General features: G+C 39.3%; 1 protein-coding gene across 3 annotated transcripts in view; it reads right to left on the reverse strand.

Annotated features, from left to right (window-relative positions):
• Positions 1-8224: 8224 nt before the first annotated feature.
• Positions 8225-27390, reverse strand: part of SATB2 (SATB homeobox 2) — a 173189-nt gene continuing 154023 nt past the window's right edge. For all 3 annotated transcript variants that reach the window (XM_040972159.1, XM_040972158.1, XM_040972160.1), the window contains one exon: positions 8225-8746. In XM_040972159.1, coding sequence (XP_040828093.1) covers positions 8285-8746 — 462 coding nt within the window. In that variant the 3' untranslated portion in view covers positions 8225-8284. The remainder of the gene's footprint in view (positions 8747-27390) is intronic.

Raw genomic sequence — 27390 nt, forward strand, 5'->3', positions numbered from 1 at the left:
TTGAAGGTAAAACCAATGGCCTTTCCTACCAGATTACATGAGGTTTACTAAAGTAACTGAGTAGAGCAAATTTGGGGACGAAGTCATCCGAGGACATGTTAAGTTTCCCATCTAAGTGACTGTGTCGATTAGGCAGCAGATCACACCAGCCTGGAGATCTAGGAAAGGGCTAGACCCCAGGGCAAAATTGGAGGATTGTTGGCTTGGGGCTGCATCCAGTGCTGTGATGCTAGATGAGGAAGAAATGCAAATACAGAAAGAAAAGGACTAGGAAAGCAGCCCTGAGTCAAATGAACACTAATAGGCTGGCAAGAAGAGAATGAACCAGTGAGATACACTGACCATGAGCAGGGAGGAGACAGGGAGAGAACGAGACTCTGCTGTCATTAGTGTATAATGAAGACTTCAGCAGTCAATTAAGCATATCTTTGGTTTCTAACTAGTAAAGAAATAATGTTACAGCTCTGGATAAAAATGAAAAGCAAAAAAGAAGAGGAGAAAAGGAAGGGCTATGAGGAAATAGCAGAAGAAAGGAAGGAGAAACAGAATATAGATGAAGTTCATCCCTACAAGACGATTTAAACATTTAATCTTGGGGGCTTGCACAGTAGCATAGTGGGTTGATTCTCACAGGCACACCAAATGGGTGCCAGTTTGTGTCCTGGCTGTTACACTTCCCTTTCATCTCCCTGCCAATGGCCTGGGAAAGCTACTGCTTTTCTAAGGAAGACCCGAGACTATGGGCTCCTGAACACTCCATCTTTGGATCAGCTCAGCTTTAGTTGTTGCAGCCATTTGGAGAGTGAACCAGCAGGTGGAAAATCTCTGATCAACCCTAGGTTGTTCTGAAGTCTCCCAAGATTCCTTAGTCTGTGATATCTTGTCCTTAAAACATTGTACTCGATCATGGACAGTGAATAAATGATGATTATCTTTTTAATCATTGCTCTGCACTATTTATTATAGTATTAATGAGATACTTTTGTAATTAGTCCTTTATGTGTGAAGGTAACATTTTAAACCTTACAATGTCACCAAGAAGCTACGTTTAGTTTCTTTTTGATAGTTACACTAACAGAGTGGTGGTTCCCAAACAAAAATTATTCTTTTGAGATTGAAAAAAAAAAAAACTCCATCAGAAATACTGTCCTTAGACAACATGCTGAGGAAGTCAGTGATTATTTCATGTGAAATATTAGGGCCGATGCTCTGTACTCAGTCCATACGGTGATGTGGGACCGGGGAAAATGCAAGCCTTCGAGTCCGCACACTTGGCTTTAGATCCTGATTCTGTTGTTTCCCAGCAAGACTGAACTTGCTAGATTCTGAATCACCTGTCGCTGTGTCATCATTTCCACTCTTTGTGTCTGATATACCAGCCCTTGGCATGTTCACCCAGAAAAAGCCTCATCACATCTCTCCCTAGGGCACCCTGCCTCTCCTCCACCTCTTGACTTTTCTCGGAACAAACATACACCTCACACGTTCCCATTGCCTCCTGAAGAGTCCCCTCGCCTCCTGCTGCCCACATCCCTGCTGAGCTGTGTTCCCCAAATCTTTTTAGCAGTATCTGAAGCAGTCTTAGGACTCTTCCTTTCCAGGCACTTTGAAATGACTGCATTCTTAAATAAAAAACAAAGTAGTGTCACTATATATTCCCATCTTCTACTAGGTAATTCAGACACAAATTAACATCTTTGCTTCACTATCAGAAATCCATGAACGAGCTGAGCTAGTCCTTTGGGGTTATAGAAAAGAGAATTCTTATGTACTTGTTAACTTAAATGTATTCAGAGTTGTTTTTTATTCCGCATTTAAAATCTTGGCTAGGTAATTGTGGCCCAGTGAATTAAACTGCAGCCTGGGACGCCTGCCTCACAAATCAGCTCTGGTTCATACCCTGGTGACTGCTTCTGATTTGGCATTTTTTGTAAGAAGGCAGTGAACAATAGCCTAAGTACTTGGGCCCCTGCCACCCACATAGGAGATCCTTCAGCCTGCCCAACACCCCAGTTGCAGGCATTTGGGAATGGAACCAGCAAATCAAAAGTCCTTTTTCTGTCTCTCTCTTCCCACCTGTCTCTCCATCACTTTGCTTTCAAAATAAATAAATAAATAAATATTTTTAAAAATATATAGTATTGGTGCTCAGTGAATACATTTGAAACTTTTGTATAATAGGCAGTTTGAGTTGATTATGGTAGGCATTTTGTCTTATTATACACCTTAATTAACTATGTTTGCAGGAACTACATAAAGACCAAAATGTTGTTTCATTTCATTTTGATTCCTGAAAGTTCATGATTTAGTGATTGTTGTTGTTGATGGTGATGAGGATGATGATAATGATGTAGCATTCCTATAGGACTTCATAGGATGGTCAAAGCAGCTTCACACCTGTGGATTCTCCCAGTCCTGTAAGAGTCACGGGCAGGTGTTTCCCTTCCATTATTCTTAGCTGAGAAACATTAGCCTCAAAGATGTCATTTATCCAACATGACATGTCCAGAAAATAATGATGCTACTATTAGAACTCAAGTATTCTGGCTCCAAATTCTCTTTGAAGTTCAAGGTAATTTTTTTTTCTAACATCATCTGTCAATCCTCACATAAACTCAGGTGATGTAAATACCCCTAAAGTCTGATATCACTGTTCTAGCTGTTCAATGACTGATATAGATAAGGCTTGTGAATTTACATGAGCAAATATCAGTTATTTGTAAGCTCTGGGAAACTAATTTTACCTTTGTTACTCGTGCTTTATTTCACACTTATATTAAAACAATATAAAAATTCAGAGTGACTTCTAAGTTTATCACCTTAATTTCATTGCTGTTATTTGTTTCCCAATTTTTTTGCTATTTACAAAGAACAAGAAATCATAAAAGATTAAGTGAACCTGAAATGTATTGTTAAATAATTGAATAGACATTTGAAAGAACACAAGTCCACTTGGGATGTAGAGTTTGGCAGTCCCCTTTCTCCACGCTTGGCTGCAGATAATGTTGAAAGGAGTGGCTGTGAGGGCTCACAGCAACAATGACTCTGAGGCTGCACACGGTTTAGCTCCTCTCTCCTGCTGCTCTAGAGTGTGGGACAGGAGCAGGCTTCTGTCTTCCTCTCCTGTATCTTGGACTGCATTTTTCATACATGTAACAGAAATACCTTTTTGAATCCTGACGTCATGTTGGGCACTGTCCTAGGTGCTAGGTAAATGAGGTTTATTTTGCAGATCTTAAAGGCTCTTGGGGAATAGACATCCAACCCAGGGAGCATACTTTGCTGCAGGCTCTGCAATGAGTGCATCACCCTTAGAAGCACATGAGCATTGAGGGGTTGGTTGGAAACTCACGGGCAAAGAAGACATGTAAGAGCTTTCTGGGGGAAGGGATGCTAACGAACTAGGGTTGTGGAGTGGGAAGAGGTGTAGAGTGCAGGGAGTAGCAATGGGGGATATATCTCTTTATCCTCTTATTATTTTCAACATCCTTCTCAATACTTTTTTTTAAAGGCTGCTGACTGCATACCAGTTATACATGTTCCTTTCTTTGCAATAGATGGAATGGCTGGAAATATTTGTCAAGTTTCCTTGTATTCAGGCATGGGATTTGAGGGAGTCCCTGTAACAAAGGAAATAGGTCCTGATTTATTCTTTCTCCCATCCTACTTTCTGGAAGTTGAGTGTGGTGATGAGAGTTCTGGCAGTCATCTTGGACCATGAAGAAAAGGAAATGCAGGAATAAACAGAAGGAAAAGTGGATCTGTGCACCAGAAGGAGTATAGTTCTCTGCCTCACGGACAGCAGATCTCAGCAGTCTCTCTGAAGTAAGAAACAGAATTCCCTCGCACTTCCCCAACACCCCTACCCCCACCATTATATTCAGATAAACCTAATTATGACCAATCCATCTTCGAAGGTCACTCTAACTCACAATTATTATTCCCTTCTCTTCCTTCGTAGTGCATGCTTGCCCCTTTCCTCAACCAATAAATCTCCATCTGAAGAAAACTTCTGTTTGGCTCTGTGACTTCTCCTGGATGTATCCACTACCTTTCCAACAAGTTACTGGCTCCATGAAGGGAAGAAGCTGTCATACATTTTTGTCACCAACATTTCTAGCAAACTGTTGGGCATATAGCATACGTTTCATAGGTGCTCACTGCTTGGTAAACACCGTGATCTCCCTGGAAAGAATGTGGGGATTTTAAAACACATAATATTCTCCAGACTATTCATAACATTAATAGACAAAAACATGCTGATTATAACATACTACTAGTAAATAATTGCAAAGGAAAATAAGTCTTCAAGGGGGGAAAGAGGAAATATTCATGAAGCAAGAGCTCTCAGACACTTGGGCATGGTGTCACGTACAGAGAAATTTACAGAGAAGCCACTAGGATCACCTTTTAGGCCGAAGCCAATGACAGATGCTCACTGCCTCCTGCTCTCAAAAACACAACCTCGTGAATGTTCAAGGTGCTTGTGCTCAGAGTCCAAGTACGTCACAACATTCTCCATCCTGGTCTTTAGTTGAAAAGAATTCATTTTCATATGCATAAAGCACATTCTACTCTGCGCTGTGGCTCCTGCTCACCTCTGGGAGAACCACTGCATGCCATGCTTCAGGCATCTGCTTCTCTGCAGAAACCCAGCGCCAAGCCACCACCCTGTGGACAGAGCCACAGAGCCCCTGGTCTAGGAAGTGTCATGGGAAATAGGCCAGTGACAGTGTGGAGGAAGCCTCAGTTCCATGCGCATGTCAACCAAATGCAGAAACATGAAAAACAAGAAAACAGGAAGGAAATTTCCATTATCAAAAGAAAGCAAAATCGCTTCTTAATTTGTCTCCTCTTTACCAGTTTTGAAGCTAGACACTTGCTCTTTCCTCATTAACTTCAGTCTTTGGAGTAAATTTTTCCATGGTAAGCACTCTGTACAAAATCATTTTCACACATTTTTCAGATACATCAATCCTTCCGGCATTCCTCTGTGCACACATTATGGTACCCGGGCTCTAAATATAAAAGACTTTTATTATGTCCATTAACCATGGACATATGTGCTCCAAAAGTTTCCTGACATGCAGTCATTTGTGGTTTTTTAATTATAAGCAGAAAATATTCACTAGCAAAATAAAGAAGGGAGCCCCTAAGTAGATCTTTATGCATTTGAGTTTTTGTTTGTATGCGACCAATGAGAGTAAATGAGTCTCCCAGTTGCCACATTCAGGTTGTGAGGATATGTGCGTTTTTACAGAGAAATTCACTTGAGCAATGAAACCCACGCATGGTCCATAACTCAGACATTAGTAATTGCAGGTACCTCTCTCTTGTTTCTAAAGTAAAGGCATGCAAATTTTCCTTCAACCCTTTACATCTCTCTCTGAAAGAAGATTAAATGGGGAGTTGACTAATGCCCAGGAAATTCTTGACAAACAAAGTCATATTTATTGAATGCGTTTTATTTTAACAACCAAAAAATTCTAACAGCCTAACAATGCACATAAGTTAAAAATTAATTATCACTTAGTGATAACAAAGATAGTTGATTTACATGGAAAAAAGAACATTTACAATATGTTAATCCTTATTCACATTGTTGATACTGCAATAAAACACAATTTGTTTTTTTCTTTTTCATTTCACAAAAAAAAGGGTGGGAAATTGTGCTTTGTCAAGAGGCACTACAAGAGAAAGTTTCTTCTTCCAAATAGATATTATATGACAGATATTGAATAAATAGACATATATGCATTGTAATTCGCAAAGATCTGGCAAGACCACAGGCTAAAATGCCCACAGATTCACTTAGAACCACTGCAAACTTGGCAGTGAAATTAAAAAATAAAAGGCAAGACTTAGCATTGAAAAATACCTAATAAATTTTTGGTTGAAGTGTAAAAGATACCAAATGCGGATGCCATCAAGAGATGAGCCACCTTGTAAGAGCTTGGCAAATCAGTTTCTATGATGTGTACAGAGTGACCTTCAGCAACAGTGTCAGAAGACAATTTGGAAAGAGTAACTCAGAGATCCGGAAGCAGCAACCACGGACTTTCTAATTAAAGCTGCAGCATACTCCAGACAGAGGAAGGATGGGCCCAGCGCTGAATTGCAAACAACCATCCTTTTGCAAAGGTATAGGACGCTCATGTCAAGATCATTTTTCAACATCATTATTCGAAAAAGTACAGGAAAATGTCCCTTTAAAAACTCCAGAGGTTACTGAGCAGCTAGAATTAGCTTGTATTGCAACATGTCTTCTCCCTGTATATTGTAAGTTCTGAGTTAATATCTACACATAGAGGTTTTTTTTTTTAACTCCTACCTTTTATACCTTTCAAATATATAAATAGTATTAACAGTTATATTACAATGTTTGTGTAGTAAACAGAAAATAACTTTCAAAGTGATATTGCATGAGGTCTTTTACAAGGTTGCATGAGAGCACAACTCAAAAAAAAAAAAAATTCCAACCACATGGGACTGTGTAATGGCCACGGAAAGCATGGCTTAGGTGCTCTAGGCCAGTCCTGAAGGTGAGGTCTCCTCTTGCAATTACTGTTAAGCAGAAGTGGAAAGTAATGCTACTGCTATTTTTGCTAGGAAGCGGAAGGAGGTTTTGGAGAACTCTAGTAGATCTCAGCTTTAATGCTCATTCCACTGAACAGCCAGTTGGCATTAGTTCTGCTTTATGTAAGGTAATTGCTATGTAGGTAACTGGGATGCTATTTCCTTTGACAAATAATAGGTGATTCTACTGCAGCCGCTTCACTTGCTCCACTGCCTGGAGCTGCACAGTGATGCAAAACCAGGTTTGTATTAGGGCTGCCATACCAGGGGACGGAATGGAGGGTTTGGGTGATCGGGGACTGCAAGAGCTTGGTGGAGCCGGATGGGACGTGTGTGAGGAAGATGAGGAAGTACTGAAGTAAAACAGAAGTAAAAAAGAAATGCCATTTTGGGAGAGGAGTTGGATGGAGATCTATTTGAGCGGGAGCCCTTTAACAGGGCAGCAACTTCTTTCCTAAGTTAACATTACACCGAACTATTTTCTAGTAAAAAAAAAAAAAAACAAAAAACAAAACAAACAAAAAAAACTTAACAAAACCAGCAACAACGTTTAAATGAGCAGGCATATTCATCATTAATATTTGAAGCCACAAGCAGTTAAATAGAGTTCACAACAAAATGTGGCTCATTCTTGGAATTCCGTATGTCCAACATCAAAATGTCATTTTCTCAAGACTACTAATGGACAAGTGTTCTCTGCACTGAATCTCAGCTTCACTCATTTAGAATTCCACAGAAAAGCATCTGTTCACTACAGTTATGACAAATTGAATAACGGAACATATCAAGTCATTTTATTGAGTCATTTTAAGTGTGCACTGTGTCTTTAGTAATTTGACTTGTATCATTTCAATGTGCCCTGATTTTTGTGATTTTGTCACTTTCCTTTCTTTGTTTCTCCTTCATTCTTCCTTCCTTTCCTTCTTTCTTTCTCTCTCTCTCTTTTTTTTTTTTGGCAGTGTTGATTTACTTTTGTTAAATACATACCTCAAAAATTACCCATTAAGCTGCCAGACAGGAAGCCAAAAAATTTAAAAAAAATAATAAAATCAGGGATAAACACAAAAAAATAAATAGGAATTCAAAAATAGTCACCCCACCCTGAGAGCAGGCCGCAGTTTATCAAAAAGCCAAAGCAACTCACTGTGAAGTGGTTTTTTTGTGTGTTTTTTCTTTTAATACATAAACAAGTCTTTTCTTTAAGAACTCATTTCACAGTCTATTCTTTCAGATTGTAAAGTTCTCTGTCCCATGCAATTTTTAATATATATATATGTAAATATAGAGATATATACATATACATATACACACACACACACACTTGTAGCTTCCTTCATTGATTCCGTAGGTCTTTTCATCCTGGAACTTGCAGATGTCTCTTCTGTAAGTGCAAGGCAAATGAAGGCAGAGTCTCCTGTGATTCTCATGATGGTGAGCCAGTCCGTTGCAAATGTGTAACACTTTGAGTGTCTTTGCCAAGGCTATGTCTGATTCAGAAATACTGAACATAGTCTATAGGTATATCCTGTGCAACAAAGAAATGTCACTTAAGGTAAGAAAAACAAAACAGACAGACATAAAAAGACACAAATAAAATAAAGCAAAAAAAAATTTTTGTTGTTTTGTTTTTGTTTTTTTTTTTTTTGTTAAGGAACTACAACAGAACATCCTTGAAGTGATGTATTGCTTGGCCACAGGGCAGTTCACATTATCTCTGGTCGATCTCTGCTGGCGCTGCCTTGCTCTTGTCGGCACCTTCCTCCTCAGCCTCTACTTTGTACATCTCCTCGGAGCCTTCCTCGCTGTCGTTCTCCTCCGACTCGGTCAGCAGCTCCTCGTCCTTGTACTCGGCCACGTCCACCGCCGAGCCCAGGTGCTCCTTCAGCTTCCCGTGGTGTTTCACGTGGTACCTCTGGTTCTGAAAGAACTTGATGATGGTGTGTTTGGGGAGATCGAGCTGGGCCGACAGGGTGTGGATGGCTTCCTGGTCGGGGTACAAGCCTACGTCGTGAATAAAGCTTTGGAGAATCCCCAGGGCTTCCAAGGAGATCTTTGTGCGAGACCTGGGCTTTTTGGCACAACCGTCTTCGGCCGCAGGGGGCGGGGGAGGCGCTTCTTCTCTGGGAGGTGAGCTCTCCTTGGCTGGCTGAGACTGCTGTCTGTGGAGAACCTGATAAACCAACAGAACAGAAAGTCACCATGGGACCACGGTGCTACCCTCGGTTGCACCAGCCCTCAGAACTGTGCACTATTTACCCAGGACAGGAGGCACATCTGTTAGAGATGGACTTTCTCAGCATCACCATAAACTGATCAACCCTGTGTTGGGGTGCACCTCCTAATTTGTTTTTAAAAATTCTCTCTAAAAAGTAAGGTTTATTTATTTGAAACACAGAATCAGAAAGAGAGGAAGAGACTGAAAATCTTCCATCTGCTGGGTCACTCCACCAGAGGCCACAGGGAGCTGGGCACTCCCTCTGGGTCTCCCACGTTGGTGCAGCACCGCACTGGCTCCTGATGTTCATCAGTGCTTCGGCAGCACTCTTTTTGCATGAAATTCTAATGTTGATTTAGTAACTTCTTCAGTCTGACTTAAAGAGGATGGGAGCATTTGGATGAATGGGTAAGCTTCGAGACTGCCTGGCTTCCTCTCCTGGCTCTACTCGTGGCCTGCTGCTATAGAACCTGTGGGCTAGCAAATGATGGCTCAAGTGCAGGGGCTTCCACCACCAGGATGGTAACCACGTTGAGTTTCCAGACCCCGGCTTTGTGCCCCTTCCCAAAACCACTGAAAGCGTTTGAGAAGGGATCTCCCTCTCTTCCTGTCTCAAATAATAAACAGATAAATAAATAAATGTTTCAAAGAGGAAGGAAAGAAGGACGTACAGCAGACTGTCATAAGACCTGGGCTCTGGCTCTCACACTGGCCACATGAGAAGGACTTCTTGCAGAGAGGGGAGGTAGCATCAGACTCTGACGAGGAAGCCTGGCTGCTGCTTATGCCTCACAGCTTCCATGGCTGCCTTAAGCAGTCCTATCAAAATGTGCTTTGGCAGCAAGTTCTGCCTGTCCCACACCAAGCTCGACATATCACTTCTCAAGTTCTCCCTAGACCCTGAATAGCAAAGTCACTTTCCAAAACACACACTCACACACACACATTTCTCCTTTTCCCATTCACTCCTATTTTATATGAGCTTTTTTCATATTACAGCAACAAATTAAACACTTTCTAGAGTCCAAAGGGAAGCAACTCTATCGGTGCAGACATTTTTTTAAAAATGCCTAGTTATACTCAAGAACTGCTTGACCCACCATCCATGTCCCTAGCTGTTCTTGTCACCACCATGTACCATTTGCATGACCCATCATTTAAGCTAGGAAAAATAAGTATCAAAGCAGGAATCTAAGGAAAAATATCTCTCTGTCACTCATCCCACTCTTAGTGGCTTAGATTTTTAAAAAATAATGATTTTTTCACTCTTGTGAAAATGCCAAGCTTTCATAGTCAATTTAATAAATATTACGACAGATGATACTGTTACACCTAATGAAAGCAACAATAAACAGAAGGTGTTTCAACCTTTCAAATTATCAATAATCTAAAGTCATAATCAAAAGAAAAATTATGAGCAAGTAAGATTCTCTGTCCTAACAAGCTGAATGTTGGTAGCAGACAGAAATGTAAACCACGGCACCATAAAACAGTGGCACTAAAGTCCAAATAACATTGACCAATTAAAATGAATGTTCTTAGCATTTTCTTTCCCACTTCCAACTAAGAGTAAACTCATGTGGTCTGATGTGGGAAGCTGGCATCAGCAAAAAAGTGAGAGCTCTGCTCCTCCAAGGACTTAATTATACCCAGCAGGGAAAGTAAAAGCTGCATGGGGGGCTTGCGCTGCTCACGTCAGCTTTGAGGGCAGGAGGTATTTGCTCTGAGGCCATAATCTGGGCAGCACAAGCTCTGTAACAAATAAAGCCTGCTGTCCACAGGTGAGGACTTCAGTCTTTGGCAAGAGGGGCTGGAATTATGTCCAGGACACATATTTGAAGAACATCTACTCAAACACGAGCACTCCTTATTAGAGCAATTGTGTTAATTGGAAAACAAAAGAGAATTAAAATGCCCCATTTTCTAAATTATGCTTGCCTTCTGTAGTAAAAGTCAGCATAACGGTTCCATTTAATGGAATAATTACATTGGTTCTTTAGGGGTTTTCCATTGTGCATTGGTTAGATTTAAAGAGGTTTTTCCAAAACTATACTTTGAAGTTCCTGTAATCTTTCTGCATGATAGCATTTGTTCCTCTCTTTAGGTCCAACCAATTGGCCCGTTTTACCTTCTCCTGTTTCTTAGAACTGAGCAGTAGTAACACAGATGTGCAGAGAACCAAACATGGCATAGAGACACCAGTAACGACACTTCCTGAGCACTCATGTTCTATGCCAACAAGTTCTCAGAACTCTGTCTGGATTAATTAATAGAATCCTGACACTTCTTCAACAAGGTGTTATTTGGATCAAGAATGTGCTGGAAAGATGCAGCAGAAATGCAGGAGAATCCTCTAAATGGAAAATCATACGCACCGGGAGCTGTGTCAGTCTGAGAAGACAGGTTGCCAGAGCACAATGACAATGTCACTGCCCATCACAGATTAGAAAGGTGTTTCTAAAGAGAGGTACTGAAAGGGGAAAGAAAAGCTATCTACAAACAGAAATACCTAGTTGCTGGTGAGACGATGTAATACAGTAAGCAAGGCAGTATGACAGTGCCTACAGAAGGAAAAGTAGGTGGCATCTATAACATCTTCCAGGTAGGCCAGCATAGTCAAAATACAGAATAACACCAAGAACATCTCTAAAGCGACACCAGGCCACCAGAAGCGCGTAACTCTTTTTTTTTGCTACACTGCCATTCTTACTTGTCTCCCTCTTGCAAATACAATATACCTAATAGCTTGGATTCAATGATTCTCTACTATTCCAATTATCTTCACTCCCTGCAAAAAATGCTGTAATTATTCTAGGCAAATATTCTAAGACAATCTCTGGTGTGGGGACTGCATAATTTCCTTTCTAGGCAATCTTTATGAGTTTTTCTTCATATCATACAGTGTTTCCTTCTAGTGGTGTAAATATTCTCAGCAAAACCAGAGTAGAGCTTAATGCTTCTAAGATGCTTGTCCCCCACAGGAGAAATCCATTCAAACTTTTCTGAATGAAGGACAGAATCGAGTCCCCTTTTACTTTCGTTAACGTCCTTCAGCTTCTTCCCACACAAAGCGGGCTTCTGAACTCCCGCTTAACCGAATATTTGTCTTTCTGTCAGAACTGCTCATCAGAAGGAATTGAGTGTGGTCTTTGTCCCAAGCAAGTATCCTGGGTTCAATGTCATTCATTCCTGATGGATGGATCTCTAAGCAATCCTATTCCAAGGCTCATTTGACAAGTTAGGTTTATACTTCTGCCCAAGTACTTTTAAGTCATAAAGACCATAGGTATTTCATCCAAAACAGAGAATGTGTTACCTGAGATACGCTTCTTCCTATTTCTCTTTTAACCCAGATTATACTTTTCTGTAACTTTTCTCTCAGTTAAATACAATTGAGTACCTTCACTGTTATTTACAAAAAAACTGCCCACGTCCAGGGCCACTTCATTTTCTTCCCTTCTCTCAAAACAGACTCAAAGGAGAGAAAAAATCCTGCCTGGCAGTACCTACGAATGCCAAACATACACGTACCGCATTAAGCCAGAAATGAGTGTTTATGTCCTCCAAAAGGCAGGTTTATAATAATTTTATTTACTTTACTTTATTAAAGAGAAAGAGAGAAAGTGTGTGTGTGGTGGGCAGAGAATGAGAATGAATGAGAAAGAGAAAGAAAGAGCTTCTATCCAGAAGCTTACTCCTCAACTGCCCAAAAAAGCAAGGGCTTGGCTAACATGAAGTCAGAAGCTCAGAATTCACTCTGTGTCTGCCTGAGTGACAGTGACCAAGTACTTGAACCATCACCTACTTCCTTCCTTTAGTAGGAAGCTGGACTGGAAGGGGAGGGCTGGACTCCAACTAACTACTGTGATTTGGGATGTAGGCACCCCAAGTAACAACTGATAACACCAAACACGCACCTCATCACAGTAGTTCAAGTCATAAAATCCCAAAATCAGAAAGGAATCAAGTGTCTTTCAGTAGTAGAAAGAATATATATATACACACATTCATATAAAAGAGTATTTAGATTTTTTTATATATCAATCTATATTATATATAGATATGTAATATATTGCTATACACATTAAGTGGATAAATCACATTCTTGTTGAGTGAAATAAGGAATACATAAAAGATTTCCAATTATGTGAAAGACAAGAACAGGACAAACCAGGAGCTACACAAGAACAGGAGAAGCCTGGAACAACAAAAAGCAACCTAAGGGGCTTGTGGGATTAAAGGGAGTGGGAAACAAGCTTTTGCAAGCACTGGACACATTCTCTGTATTAGCTTGGATATTGATTAAAAGAATGTGGATGTGGGATGGGTATCTGGCACAAGGGTTTGGGATGTCCACACACCATATTGGAGTGCCTGGGTTCCAGTACTGGCTGTGCTTCCAGTTTCAGTTTCCTCTACTGTACACCCTGAAAGACAGTACATGATGTCTCAAATGAATTGGGCTCCTGCCAGCTATGTCAGAGGCCACATTTCTAGTGCCTGATTGTGCAAGGCAATAGTGAACGGCATAGGTAGGCAGCCTTTCCTTCATCTCAGGACCTATGCTGATGGCTTGATGCTGGAGACCAACAACTGAGAGGCAGCCAGGGCCACAGGGTGGAGGACCCAAGAATTCTACTGTCAGGGAGACAGAAAACCATCACAAGGAACTGCAATCACAATCAGATCTAGCCAAAAATAGAACAGAACTTGGAAACTGCTACTGTTAGTAGACAGAATGGAAAATATTCATATAACCAAGGAAGAAAAACTCAGCTTGTAATATACTAGCTGGACTTTCATGAGAGAATCACAAATAGTAACATTATCATAAAAACAGCCAGAAATGTGCACTGGCACATCTATCCTCAAAAGAAAGGTTAATTTACATTTAACTGAGGACTGTTTTTTTTTTCTCTGAAGTGCTTATCTTATTTTAAAAGGATTTTATGCTTAAAATAATCAGTTCTGGGTTAACAGAGTTTTTAAAAAAGTATGCCCATTTATCAAACATTCATGGAATATCAACAGTAATTGAACCTATACATTTATAGAGCTTTTAAATAAGAGGTTCCATATCCAACAATGGAGGCTGGATAAATAGGTTATGGGTATAATGTAAACAAATAACTAAAAGTCTAGTGAGCCCCTTCTCTTATTTGTCAGATTATCTCTCTGGGCTGAAATACCAGTATGTTTATAAATGGGCACAGAGATGGCAATGGAGAATGAGAATATACTCAAAAGAGACACCAACTTCAAAATAAAACTCAAAAGCTCCTTACACACCCACAGAGCACTCTTCTAATATGTACACATGTTGTTTCTCTGCCTTCAAGACACAAAAATTCTGAAAACAAAAGGACCTAAAGGGACCATGACAAAATCTGACTAAGAAAGATAAAGCAGCTCTTCTTAAAGCTCTCGGTGTTCAAATAGATTTTGAAGGCCTCAATGAAAACCAGCTGGGAGTCATGTGTAAAATATAATGGTTTTTGCCTGCAGGGAAGGAAGTGAGATCTTGAATGATTAAGTTTAGGAAAGTATATAATTCACTGTATCATTATGGGGTGAACTGGATTACATATAATAAGCCAAGACTTTGTGGTCGTTTTATATAGAGAAAATGAGAAATTATTGAGGAGGTGACTGTATAGGGTGGTTGATCCAGTGTGGTAATAGGTTGAAACAAAGTTCCCCAGGTGGTCACATCTGCTTCTCTATGACAAGCCCAACCCACAGGAGTGAGCCTTGCCGAGCTTCCGATCCTACAGAAGGAGGCAACTCAATACAAGATGAATGCACAAAGCAAATGACTTTTGTCTAAGTTCCTCGTGAGTTAATATCATAATTATTTTGATTTGTTTAATTTCAGCATATGATGATGGAATATTAAATAACTGACACAACAAAGAAAAGCATTTCTTCCACTCAAAGTTTAGAGAAAATAATATGTATTTTTTCAAAATGATTTATTTTATTTATTTAAAAGACGAGTTATAGTGAGTGCAAGAGAAAAACAAAGATGTTTCACTGACCGGTTCATTCCCCAAACAGCCACAATAGCCACGACCAGGCCAGGTCAAAGCCAACAGCCTGACACTTCTTCTTTGTTTCCCACACAGAGGCAGGAGCCCAAGGACTTAGGCCATCTTCCATTGCTTTCCCATGTGCATTAGCAGGGAGATGGGTGGAAAATGGAGCTGCTACGACTCAAACCAGCACCACATGGACTGCTGGCATTGCAGGTGGTGGCTTAACCCAATATGCCAACATGATGCCACCAAGAATATATTTAAACAGTAGTAAGAACAATTATTCAAGGTTTTTGTGAATAATTCAAATGAAATTTGTTAAAGAGTAAGTACCTGTTATTTTAAGAGTATACTACATATAAAATATGTAATTGAAGTTCAAGGAAAATGTAAATAAAAGATGGCTACTTCAGCGTAATAAAAAGTAGAACCCACGCCTACTTTTTTCATAATATGCATTTTCTCATAAAGTAAGTATTCTCAAAGAATAGTATCACAATAAATAGGAACCCATTAAAGTTTTCTTTCCTTTTCTGGTTATATGCTTGAAACCTGATTTTCTTGGCTGTGTTCAACTAACATCAGACTCCATAGGACATTAAACACAGAAACAATTACAAAAACCCAATTATGTTCCACCAAGCCAGATTTTTCAGGTACTTACAAAAATAAATAAAATGCTGTATTCCTTCATTATTTGTCTGAAAAAATTATTTTACATAAAATACACCAATTATAAATCTGCATTATATTATACTTTCCAATCAGCAAATATTTTAAAAATATCTCAGAGTTTCTAATATGGTAACATTGGGTCCTCAATATTAAAAGTGAAAGGGAACCCCAACACCAAACTGTTGGAAAACCTATGAGCTACCCAGATCGCACTCTGCACACAGCCCTGCACCTCAGCGATAAATAAACGATAAATAAAAAACTTAGAATGAACCTACAGTTAATGGAGTATTTTAATGTAGTGGTCAAGACACTGCCCTGCCTACCTGTATACCACCTCAGAGTTTCCAGGTTCAAGCCACAGCTCCAGCAGTCTGGGAGGTAGCAAGTGATGGCATCAGTACCTGGGTCCCTGCCGTACATGAGAGAGCTCTGGCTGGAGTTGTTGCTCCCTGGCTTCAGTCTGCTCCAGTTTTAGCTATTGTGAATAGCTGGAGGGTGAGCCAGCGGAGGAGAGATTTCTGATTGACTGTCTATCTCCCTTTCAAATAACAGAACGCACAAACAAAACTTAAAAACAATCAAAATCCTTACTTGAGCCAAAAGAGGAAGGTCTCAGAAAATGAGTTTCAGAGAAATTGAGCAACTTTCTTAATTTGCTTATTGATTTTATCATTCAAAGATATTTTTGCAGGCAGAACACAATGTCTTCGACATATTATAACTCAGCAGTTTCTAACTGCAGTGATGTTACCTAAGTTGGCTCTTATGGCTATAATTTCACATCCTAACATTATAAGACTTATTAAAAACTATAGTTTAGTCTTGTTGCTTTTTTTGGATTATACAGTATCCTAAGGTCAAAACTCAAAAAATCTGTTATTAAAAAAAAAAGTATCCATGAAGTGATGACAAATTGCAGACTACAGGTGTTAGATTACATTTTGACTCCAGGCAGGTTTAATATAAGTTGGTTTCCTTTTACAATTGCTCTTAACACATACAGCTATGGGAAGGGAATTTAGGGGGGGGGAAGCGTGAAAAAAAGAGAGTAAGGGGGCGGGAGGTGTGGGATAGTGTTCAATAAAAGAAGACCATGTCAAGAGAAATCAATACAAACAAGCAAAATGGTAGAAAGTCTGACATGGAAATACATGTTCAATTTTATCCAGACTTAGCCTGGTTTCCCTTTAATACTGTAACCAAGACACTACTGCAACACTGTGTATGTTTTTAATGCAGTTTAACAATCATTTCTCAAAATAAACACTTTGGTCAAAGATAAAAGCATAACAACACTGTGACATAATAATCTGTTAAAATAAACTTGGTGTTGCAGGAAGCATGGCTCTTAAAGCAGCCTTTGGCTTATACCATTTCCTCCTTGGTAATAAATTGAGAACTATACGAACAACTTCAGTTCAGTTTGGGGTAAAAAGTGATGTGTTGCAACCATTAATCTGATTATTGGGAGTGGCCAGAATCTACAAACGCTGAAGAACTGGCTGAGTAAGCTGCATTTTCCAACACAAGGAGATGAGCTGACAAACAGGAAATTGAGAAGGATCAGGAGTAACTGTATCTCAGAGAGACTCCGTGACAGCAGAAAAAAACAGTCATCTCCCCAGCTAGAGCTTGGAAGAAGGGAAGCATGGGCACGTGCTGAAGCTGTCTTTCTCCATTTGTACCATCTGGTAGGTCGGTTTACTTGATGACGTAGGCTTTCAACAGACATAGTAGAATGAATCCAAGGGACTATTCAGAAAGCCAAGATCCATGCAGGTAACACTAGGAAGAATCCATTCCCAGCTTCCAAGTCCTATCTCCCTCGCCTAACTCCCACAAGCATCCACCTTCCCTGTTTCTACTCCCTTTACAATGTCTTCCCAAACTAAAAATTCACAAAGGGCCTCTTTGAAAGACCAGGTTCTAGATACAGGTAATAGTAAAGTGTCTTTACAGATCTTATACTCACGTTAAAATGAGTAAAGGGTAACACAGAAATTACCGGAGCTGACAGTTACCTCTGTGTATTCTGATTTTGAAATGAATGCAGGACTTTTTTCTTGGTTTAACAGAGAAAAAGACTGTTTTCTGCACCAGCACGAATAAAAGAAGTTTCTGAGTCAAATTAAAGATATCCAAAGTAATTAAGTCAGGTGGGTGGGAGGTTAGGATGATATGGGTACTGGGAATTCAAAACACCATTTCAAAAGTCAACTTCGAAATTCATAATACTTCATTAATGGCAAAAGGCCAAAAAAAGAAAGCTGTGCAAAGGATTTGGGTTTAAGAATAAAACATCAGAATTCTTCAACAGCTAATCCAGTTGGCTAAATAATTATCAGATGAAGTGAAAATGTGACTGAAATGAAAATAACTTCATCAGGGCCAGTGACATTTGATTTTTAAAAACAGATTCAAGGTAAGCTTAAAAGAATAGAATGCAGATAATATATCAGATAAACACATTTCACATAAATTAGCTTAATCAGAGCAAAATTTTGACTCCTTTTAAGTAAAAAATGTTAAGATAAATGGAGGGAGAGAACAGATTAAGTTCACTGTGTAAGAACAGATAGCATTTAGCTAGCCAAGAATTGGCAATGAGACTTAAATAATAATTCTTATGAAAAAGCACCAATAATCAGAATTCAAACCTGCAAATCTTTTAGTATTAAAATACCAGAGGTAAAAACATAGCTTAAAAATATCTATTTGGCAAATAATGATTTGGACACAAAGATAATATGAGGAAGGAAGAATTTCTATGTGCATTTAAAAATAATATTACATATTCATACACAAATTATATAATGTAATTTTATGGTCATGTGTCAAATTTCTACAATTATTTAAATTCTTAGGACATTTTTAAACTTCTTTGCCATCTTTTAGACTTCTCATTTCTTGAAGAAAAAACTAGCAACAATTGTACAATGCCAGGACTATTACATTTATTCTTCAGAAGATAAAATGAACACACAAAATTCAGCTCTGACCCAAAAATCACAATCCCTTGTGTCTAACTCTAACACGTAACAAATACACTGTTTCTGCTGTTTTAAGCTAGTTAATGGAGAAAAACACATTCCATTTCCATTTATTTATTGAATTTATTGTAAATAACCACCTTCCAATTAAAATCAAAGAATAAAGCTAAAAATGAGTGATACTATTATTCAGTGCTTCAGTATTTTCAATTTAGGGTTAAAAGTTAAGATGGTGAAAAGGGAGGAAAAAGAAGAATATATTATAGAGACCCCTGTTAAACAACTCTTGGCTAAGAACTAGCTCAAGATGCTAAAATCCCATTGCTGTGACAGTGCAATGCCATCACAATGATGATTTCCAGCTTCGGAAAGGAGAGGGGTTGAATTATTCGAAGAGAAAGGATGTATGGGTTACAGTCCTTCCTTGGAGAGGAAAAGGAAAAAGAAGGTGACCCATGGGCTTGAGGCCTGTTTAGACTCCCGCGACAGGCCACATTTTCTGTGTAATTTTTACAGTTAGGGCCCTTAGAAATCAGGACAATCTGACAGTTATGGTTAGTGAAAATATTAGATGTCCACCAATAAAATACTACCTCAGCATATTTTTTGCTTTCTGGATGTAACCACTTAATAACAGGACTTGAGAAAACGGCACTGTGTGAATCAAACACATAAAAGCAAAAAAAGATTCCTTTTATAGAAAGTAAATCCTAAGCAGTGCATTATAATCAACTACTTTGGTAAAAGACAAAATACCTAGCATTACCACACCACTGACATATTACAGCTTATTACACCCTGAAGTCCAGTCTGGGTAAACAAAGTCAAATGATCAAAGAACAGCTTTCCCCTCAGAACATGAGGCAGAAGCCATTGAGCTCAGAGGCACGGCAGCAAAGATTCCTTGTGGCTCAGTGCTGAAAAGGTGTCAAATGAGAGCTTATCAAACAGAGCTTTTAGTTCTCAACTTCATTTAGTTTCAGCAGAGACTGACCTGCTTGGCTAAATTATTTTCTTTCAAGAGAAAAACAACATGGAAAAATTAAATGAAGTGAGGTAAAACTTTCAAACTCTAGAACGTTGTTTTCCATCTGAAACCACTCCTCATTCATTATGGGGACGTTTCTTTTACACCCTCCCCAGTAACAATCTTACTAACTCAAACCAGGCCTGTGGAGACGCCTGCTTCTGAACCTGTGGTTAGGTGTACCGGGTGACAGGCAGAGCGCCGAGGGGCCTAGGCATTCTTATTTACACTGAAGAAAATGACCCTCCTTCTCCTTGGGTTTCCATGATAGTCATGGAGAAGAAAACGCTCCATTCCCAACCCCCACAGGGACTGGACTGCCATTCCCTTTCTCCCACAGGAAACACTTGAGGACCCAAGCCATGGATGACCCTTATGCTACCAAGAGGCCAGTCACTGAGCATCCTCACCTATTCGGATTCACAAAGCAAGTCCTGTTCCGCCTCCCTGCCAAATCGTCTTGGCCTTCCTAAGCCTGTTTGCTTACCCTGTGTAGGTTGTCCCCGGAAACAGGAACTGTCAGGTCATTATACTTTCAAATGTGAATTTACTTAGGGGTGGATTTAATTTAATAGCTGAGAACTTGGAACAAAACAAACATAGTTACAAATGACATTAGCAGGGAATTAATCATTAATGCTCTCCTTGTCTTCCAAGATAGGTCCCCCCATGCTACCCCACTGGAGTTCTCACCATCTCCTTCCCCTCTGAAACCTCACATCTAGCCAGTCCCTCAGGCTGCGATCAGTCCTTTGAAACAGCTCTTGGAATAATTTTCCCCACTCTGCATATGCTCCCACTGCTGTAATTCAGATCCTTAGCAAATCTTGCCTGGATGGTTTGGAATTCCTCTCCGTAGAATTCCCTGTCATGACCATCACAGCGCCCTGCCAACAGCTGTCAGTTGTCTGAAGATGGGTCAAGCCAGCAGGACACTGAGAGGACTCTGACCTGATTGCATCCAGTGCCTCCTCCCTGGACTTGCAGGCCGGGCACCAGCAACCCAAGCAAATGCCCTGTGCGCAGGCTGCTTCTCCCCCTCACACCTTTGTGCCTTTGCTGTGCTGTCCCCTTTTCTGGAAAATTCACTGCTCCTGGGAAGTCCTCCAGCATTCCAGCAGAAAGGGCACATGCACATCTTCAGTGGGTCTGGGCCTACGTGCTTATGTGCTGTACTGGTGACAGGTCTTAGACCTGTTTCTTGGCTAATCTGTGAGTGCCTAAGGGTAGATTCCTGGTTAGATTCATTTCTGTTTACTCAAGACACAGCAACAGAGCCAAATGTTGTGTTTTAGGTGAATAACTGAAACTTAATTCTTAACTATAAAATGTCCAGAATATTCTCTGCTGACAACAGCCATATTAAACAGATAGAAAGCTCTTAATTTACAGAACACATCTAGGAGCCAGCATTGTGGCAAATGAGTTAAACTGCCAGCTGTGATGCCAGAATCCTATATGGGATTCAGTTTGAGCCTGGGCTGGCCCACTTCTGATGTAGCTTTGTGCTGATACTCAGGAGAAAGCAGTGGAGGATGGTCCAAGGTCTTTGGCTCCTGCATCCACCTGAGAGAACCAGTGGAAGCTTCTGCTTCCCAGCTTCTGCCTGGCCACTGTGGTCAGGTGGGGAGGAAGCTAGCAGGTGGAAGTTCTCTTTAGCTTTTCCTTTTCTCTCTATAACTCTGCCTTTCAAGTAAATAAACTCAATCTTAAAAAAACAAAGGAAAAACAAATCTAGTAGCTCTAGTCAGGAAAAAAAAAACGTGCAAGGCTACACAGTCATTTAAATACATGTATTACTAAAACAAAAGCTGACTCACAATAGAATAACTTACAGCATATACATGACTGTGTACAGGCTAACAATAGCATGCGATGACTTGTGCAGTTCCATATTTTCCCAAATTATCTGAAACTCAAGAGACAAACGTTTCAGGGTGTTCCTGTCCTCAGGAGTAAGAACTGACATATCCATCAGTTTGCTTTTCTCGCCCCCTCCTCAATCTGCAGAAATATTTCTACTATCAACAGAACACAAAAGGCCTGCAGCAGACAGCTTCTGTGACAAGAAAAGTTGCCGGAGGCAAAACAGAGAAACAACAAATAAAACTGAAAGAATCCATAAGTCAACAAAGGAAACCTTTTGAAAAAATGGAATTTGCAAAAGTTAAAGACATTTACTTGAAACGGATCATCTGTTTCATAATAAAATCCCAAGATGGTGATGGCTCTTGGCTGAGGGAAATATGAAGCAACATGGTCTATTTATACAACATGATGTGGAGAACACTGTAGGTATTGTCCAAAACAAATATGAAATGCCAAAATGATATTTCTTTGGAGAAGATGAAGAAAGTTCATTTATGTGAAGAATCAATAGACAAAAACAAAATTCATTCATTAATTCAAATAAAAATGCACACACACACACACACATTTCCATACTCTGAATTGAGCTTCTATTGTTCCAACATCACACATTTCAAAGTGAGCAAAGTGAATGGCTTAAAATTCGAGCAACAAACTGCCTTCCGTCCATCTTGCCTGCCTTTGCAGCTTATTCATACTTTAACAAAAAATTTTTTTTTAAATTTTCAACTGAAACTAAATAAACCATGGAAGTACAGAAACTCTAGAGACCAAGTATGAGCCATCAAGTTTATACCCATTAACGTCAAAAAGAATTTGGCATTGAAAAACTTTGTTTTAAGGTATAGTGCTTTGTAAGTAATTACCCTTATCGAAAGTATACTTTTTTAAAAAGATGTATTAATTCTTATTGCAAAGTCAGATATACAGAAAGGAGGACAGATAAGATCTTCCATCCATTGAATCACTCCCCAAGCAGCTGCAATGACCGGAACTGAGTCAATCCCAAGCCAGGAGCCCGAGCCTCTTTTAGGTCTCCCATGCGGGTGCAGAGTCCCATTGCCCTGGGCCGACCTCTACTGCTTTCCCAGGCCACTGGCAAGAAGCCGGAAGGCAGGCAGGGCCTCCAGGATTAGAACCAGCGCCCATATGGAATCTAGGCATGTTCAAGGCAAGGACTTTAGCCACGAGGCTATGGTGCCGGGCCCTCCAATAGTCTAATTTTTAGCTCTGTCAGGATCTCTGTTAGAATTACAATTCTAGATTGAGCAAAGAATTCTATCAAAACTCTATTATCATACTAAAACACTTGATCATGTGTGCTTTCAAGAATCCCAACTTTCTATTTCTGAGAAGAGAACAGATTTAATGAAATATTTTTAAAGTGGAGCTGGTAAACGGAATATTTGTGAAAAGCACCGCCAAAAAGGCAATTCATATGGCAGACACAGAAAAAGAACTTATCACATACACTGGAGCAATGGGTATTAAATAATTATCTTCGAATAAACTCCACAAATCAATATGATCCTGTTGGTCTAAACTCAGAGTGGTATTGCCTAAAGGAAATCTCTAAGGTCAACCAGCAATTAACTGAAAGGTTTTGATTGAAAATACTATTGACTCTTTCATATCAGACAGCTTCCTGGTTATTATACTTCATGAGCTAGGCAGGTGCCAAGACATTAAATTGTCAATAATCTATTAATACTAGACTGTTACGCTCACTCTAAATCTGCAGGCAAATGCATTCAAGCCAAGTGCCTGCTTAGAGATAATGTGAATTCCCCAACCCCGATATGGAAATCGCATCTTTATTATCCCCACCTTAAACACCTAGTAGTGTGGACAGAAGATACAAAAAGTATGCAGATAATAAATGTTTATTCAGATGAGTTCCACTAACATTTGCTTTTTAAGAGACTGATGAAGGGATAGAGAACATCTCCCAAAAGCTAACTTTCCTTCTAAGTCATATTTAACAGTTTCTAAATTGAATGTAATAAACGCTTTGCAAGGAGAAATGAGAACTCATTTCAAGTGAGGCTTACAAGTCTCTGCCACTCTGCATTTGGAAAGCAGACATACACTGGGGGTGGGGGAAAAACTTTTTAATGAATTTAATAGAGAAAAGCACTTTAATTAAATGCTGTCAAAGGGGATTGTATTAATGACTGCACACAGAGGAATTTAAAGCTGGCCAAGTTTATTTAGCAAATAGAAACTAGGCTTTCGAAGCCTGCAAGTATTTATGTTTCTGCAGTTACAGTACATCTAGGAGATGATGGTGCCAAGTAAAACCGTTGAGTTATTAGATATGATTTTATTTATTGTGCATTATTAAAGTTTCAAAGGTCCCAAGGGAATGAATTTCATTTTCAAAATGAAACGCCATATTTGATCGGAAAGGGTTAAGCTTCCTCAGTTTTTTTCTGTTCCTTAGAATTTTTATGCAAGTGAGTAGCTAGTGGATATGACCTTTTTAGTTCAACCAGTCAAACTTCATTTCATTGGATAGCGGTGGCAAAGAAATCAATGACAGTAATTCTCCTGTGACTTTTCTCCTTTTTCAGTGATTTGTCACTAAACATAATTCATTCAATTACATATACCAATAAGCTGCAAAATGACCAAAGCTCTTAAAAATCTCCATGAAAATTTGGTTGCCATAACTTTCTTAATCAAAAACATGAGTGCCACAAACTTTCAGAGACGAAAAAAGTATTGAATGTTTGACTAGGGGCAACAGGAAAAGGGAGGGGTTTCTTCCTCAGCATCTTCTACTTCGAGGTTGACCACAGAGCAAATCTACTATTAATGATAATGTTTTTAAAATAAACGAAGAAAATATGAGCCTTAATGCACTAAAGCTGTAACGTATTGAAAAGCTGGTCTGGTTGGAAAATACTGTGTGCGTGTCAACATGATTTTCTCTACCGTTTGTAAAAATGTAATTATCCATGATATGCTATTATCCGTGATATGCTACAAGGGTGGGGATTTCAAATAAATCCAGTGGAAGCTGAGGATTCGCCTTCGGTCTTCAGTGTCTGACACCACCGTGTCTGTGAGATCACAAACCACTGCCATGACTTACCACATCCTTCTTGCAGCTATATATACACTCTTTCACTCTGTCTTTAGATTTTAATTCAAAACACAAGAGAGGAGAGGAAGGGAATATGAAAATAAGAACAAAAAAAAAATCATAAGCCCAGCATCTACTTCCTTTCAATAAGAGAATAATGATCACAGAAGGAGACTTTCAACTTTGTAAATAAATAATCTGATTTTCATCTTCCCTCCCCATTTGAGTTATTTATTAATATCATATGACTGATCCATGTTTTTGCAATTCTGGAACATATAAGTAACTGCTTTTACCATCTGTGCCAAGATGTTTCACACTAGTCTTTGAAAAACTGAAAATGCAGATGAAAAGGATATTATGTCTGATTACATAGACATTCAACAGTAAGAAAGGACAGCACAGAACACATGGTATCATGTGCCACTCGGTCTCACACAGGAAAACCTTCAGAGTCACTGAAGGACAGTATGCTGCCTCCAGGATATCTGTTCCAGGAACTCAAAATAAACTGGTTGATTTCCACAGACCACATGCTAATAAAGCTCTCCTGGCACCATTATTCTAATATGAAGATATATCAAAAGAATCAGCAACTGATAGACCATCTTGATGACTTGATTCAGATTATGTTTTACAGACCAGGAAGCAGTCAATTTGTTTCTCTCTCTTAATGACTGAGGAAGTTACCCTACTAACTTACCATGCACACTGTTTATTTTAGACCTTCTCTCCATGGGAAATTTTTGTTTTACATGAAATACTCAAATGAGAATTCCTCCCAAAAGTATATGCCTAGTACCACATAGTTGGAATCAATTGTTAAAAAAATTAGAAAACCCATATTTAATAAACTTGCATGTAGATATCACACATATACAATATATGCTCACTTTAATATGTTCTGTTTTTTAGATCATGACAAAAATATCAAGAACTTTCAACATTCATATATATTTAAGAGTTCACATCGTAGATTTTAGCTCTTAAAGTTTACAAATGATTAAAGCACTTTTTTTTTTTTTAAGAAAAATTTGACAGAGAACAAGGGAGTGCTTCGTCCAGATTCACCCTCAAATCCCAGGGGACAGAGCAGGATGTAAGCCAGCCTCAGGTGGTGCCAGGAACTTCACGTCACCACTGCCTGTGAGAGGCTGCGTTAGTAACAGGTAGGAATCAGGAGACGGAGCTGGGAATTGAACCTCTGACAGAGAATGCTGGTGTCTTAATGGCTAGGCTAAACGCATGCTCCACTTAAACATTTTTCAGAACAGTTTTAGAAGAATAATTAACTACTCACTTTGAGGTGTACTGAGCTCATCATACCTCAATAAGTAACTGTGAAAATCATCTTTCCTACTTTGTGCCTTCAGCCAGCAAATCTGTTGGGTGTTTGGCATTTGGAAAGCAAGTTAGAGACTCATTTATGTTACATGAGTCTGAAAAATGGATCCAATCAAATACTTACACAAGACAGAAGGAAACAAACAAATTAACTTCCTTGAACATGAAAAAATAAATTTAGCTCAATGAAAGTTTAGCTTCAGAAGACAGAAACAATCGCTACTTACATGGACTATTTTTGCTGCTGAGGGGACTGAGTGATCATACCAGGCAGTCAGCCAGTTCTGGACACACCAGACTGATACAATGAATTTACAAGGTTTGTTCATGTAAAAAATGTCCATGATGGCCACAGAGGTTTAAAACCAAAAAAAAGTTAAATGAAGTTTATTCAATGCTCAAGCTAGTGAATGTCACAACTGGCTCTCCAGAGTAATAAGCATTAATTGGACAATTTGCTGATTTTTGTTTGCCTTTAATCCCACCCTGTTCAGCTTCAGGCCACCAAGGTGCAATGATCAACTTTCAGAACTCCTGAAAGTTTAACAGCCTGTTCCTGTAAACTGGTAAGGGCTTTATACCACCATACCCTGCCTCTCACACAGAAAGTGACACCATGCTCTGCCCTGGACAAGCCGCATTCTGTTTCCCAGGTTGACTTACAGGAATTCCTTCGCCTGGCCTGACTTACCGGTCATTTTTCCTCCTCCAAAGTGATTAGGATGACCACAGTGTGATAACTAATTTTATAAGAGACTGTATCAAAAGGTGAAGGGTTATATGATTTGCAGTGAATTACATCTAGAAACAACCTGTGAGAAAATTGAACTTGTGACCTTAGATCTGTCAAACCTATCTAGTTTGCTTGATCTCCCATTTCTAGGGTCAAACCGAGTAATAATAGAATAAATTAATTTCAGAACTTTGGCAGTTTTCCTTTCATTGAAAGGGTGCTTTTCTATCATTACAAGGGGGAAGTTCCAGACTTCAACTTAATAAAAATCAGCAGTAGTTTTTCAGCTACATTAGATTTCCACACTAAGCAGAAACAGCTGAGGAGTCACAGTAGGTAGGTTTGGCTACAATAGTTTCAAACTCGGTGGCTGCCTTTCTCTTGCAATTGCCATAACCATCAGTCATAAGGAAACCAACTGGAAATTTCAGAGCCCATATAAGGTGTTCCTTATCTGTTCTGCTGTTCCCATTGGCCTTTCCAAAATGCCACTGGAACCTCCCAGGAGCAATGTGTTTTTGTTTTTATGCTCTCATTAGAATGCTCAAATGGGAATCAAAAATTGGGACTCAGAAATGCAAAGAATGTTTCAGATAAAAATCATCTTCAAATTCACCTAGCTTAGAATATAATGTTTTGCAAAAATAGTAAATGGAAACTCAAAGACAGAAATGCTTCATCAAAAATCAGGCTATGTCACTTACAGGGAATTTTTTTTTAAAGCCACATCATTTTTTTCTCACATTGAGCCAATGTTTATTGGAAACAGAGATAGACGGACTGGTGCTGTGGTGCAGAGGGTTAAGCCACCCCATGCAGTGCCAGCATCCCATAC

This window comes from Ochotona curzoniae, unplaced genomic scaffold, assembly GCF_017591425.1.
Source record: "Ochotona curzoniae isolate NIBS_2020 unplaced genomic scaffold, NIBS_Ocur_1.0 contig_2210, whole genome shotgun sequence".
Classification (NCBI taxonomy): Eukaryota; Metazoa; Chordata; class Mammalia; order Lagomorpha; family Ochotonidae; genus Ochotona; species Ochotona curzoniae.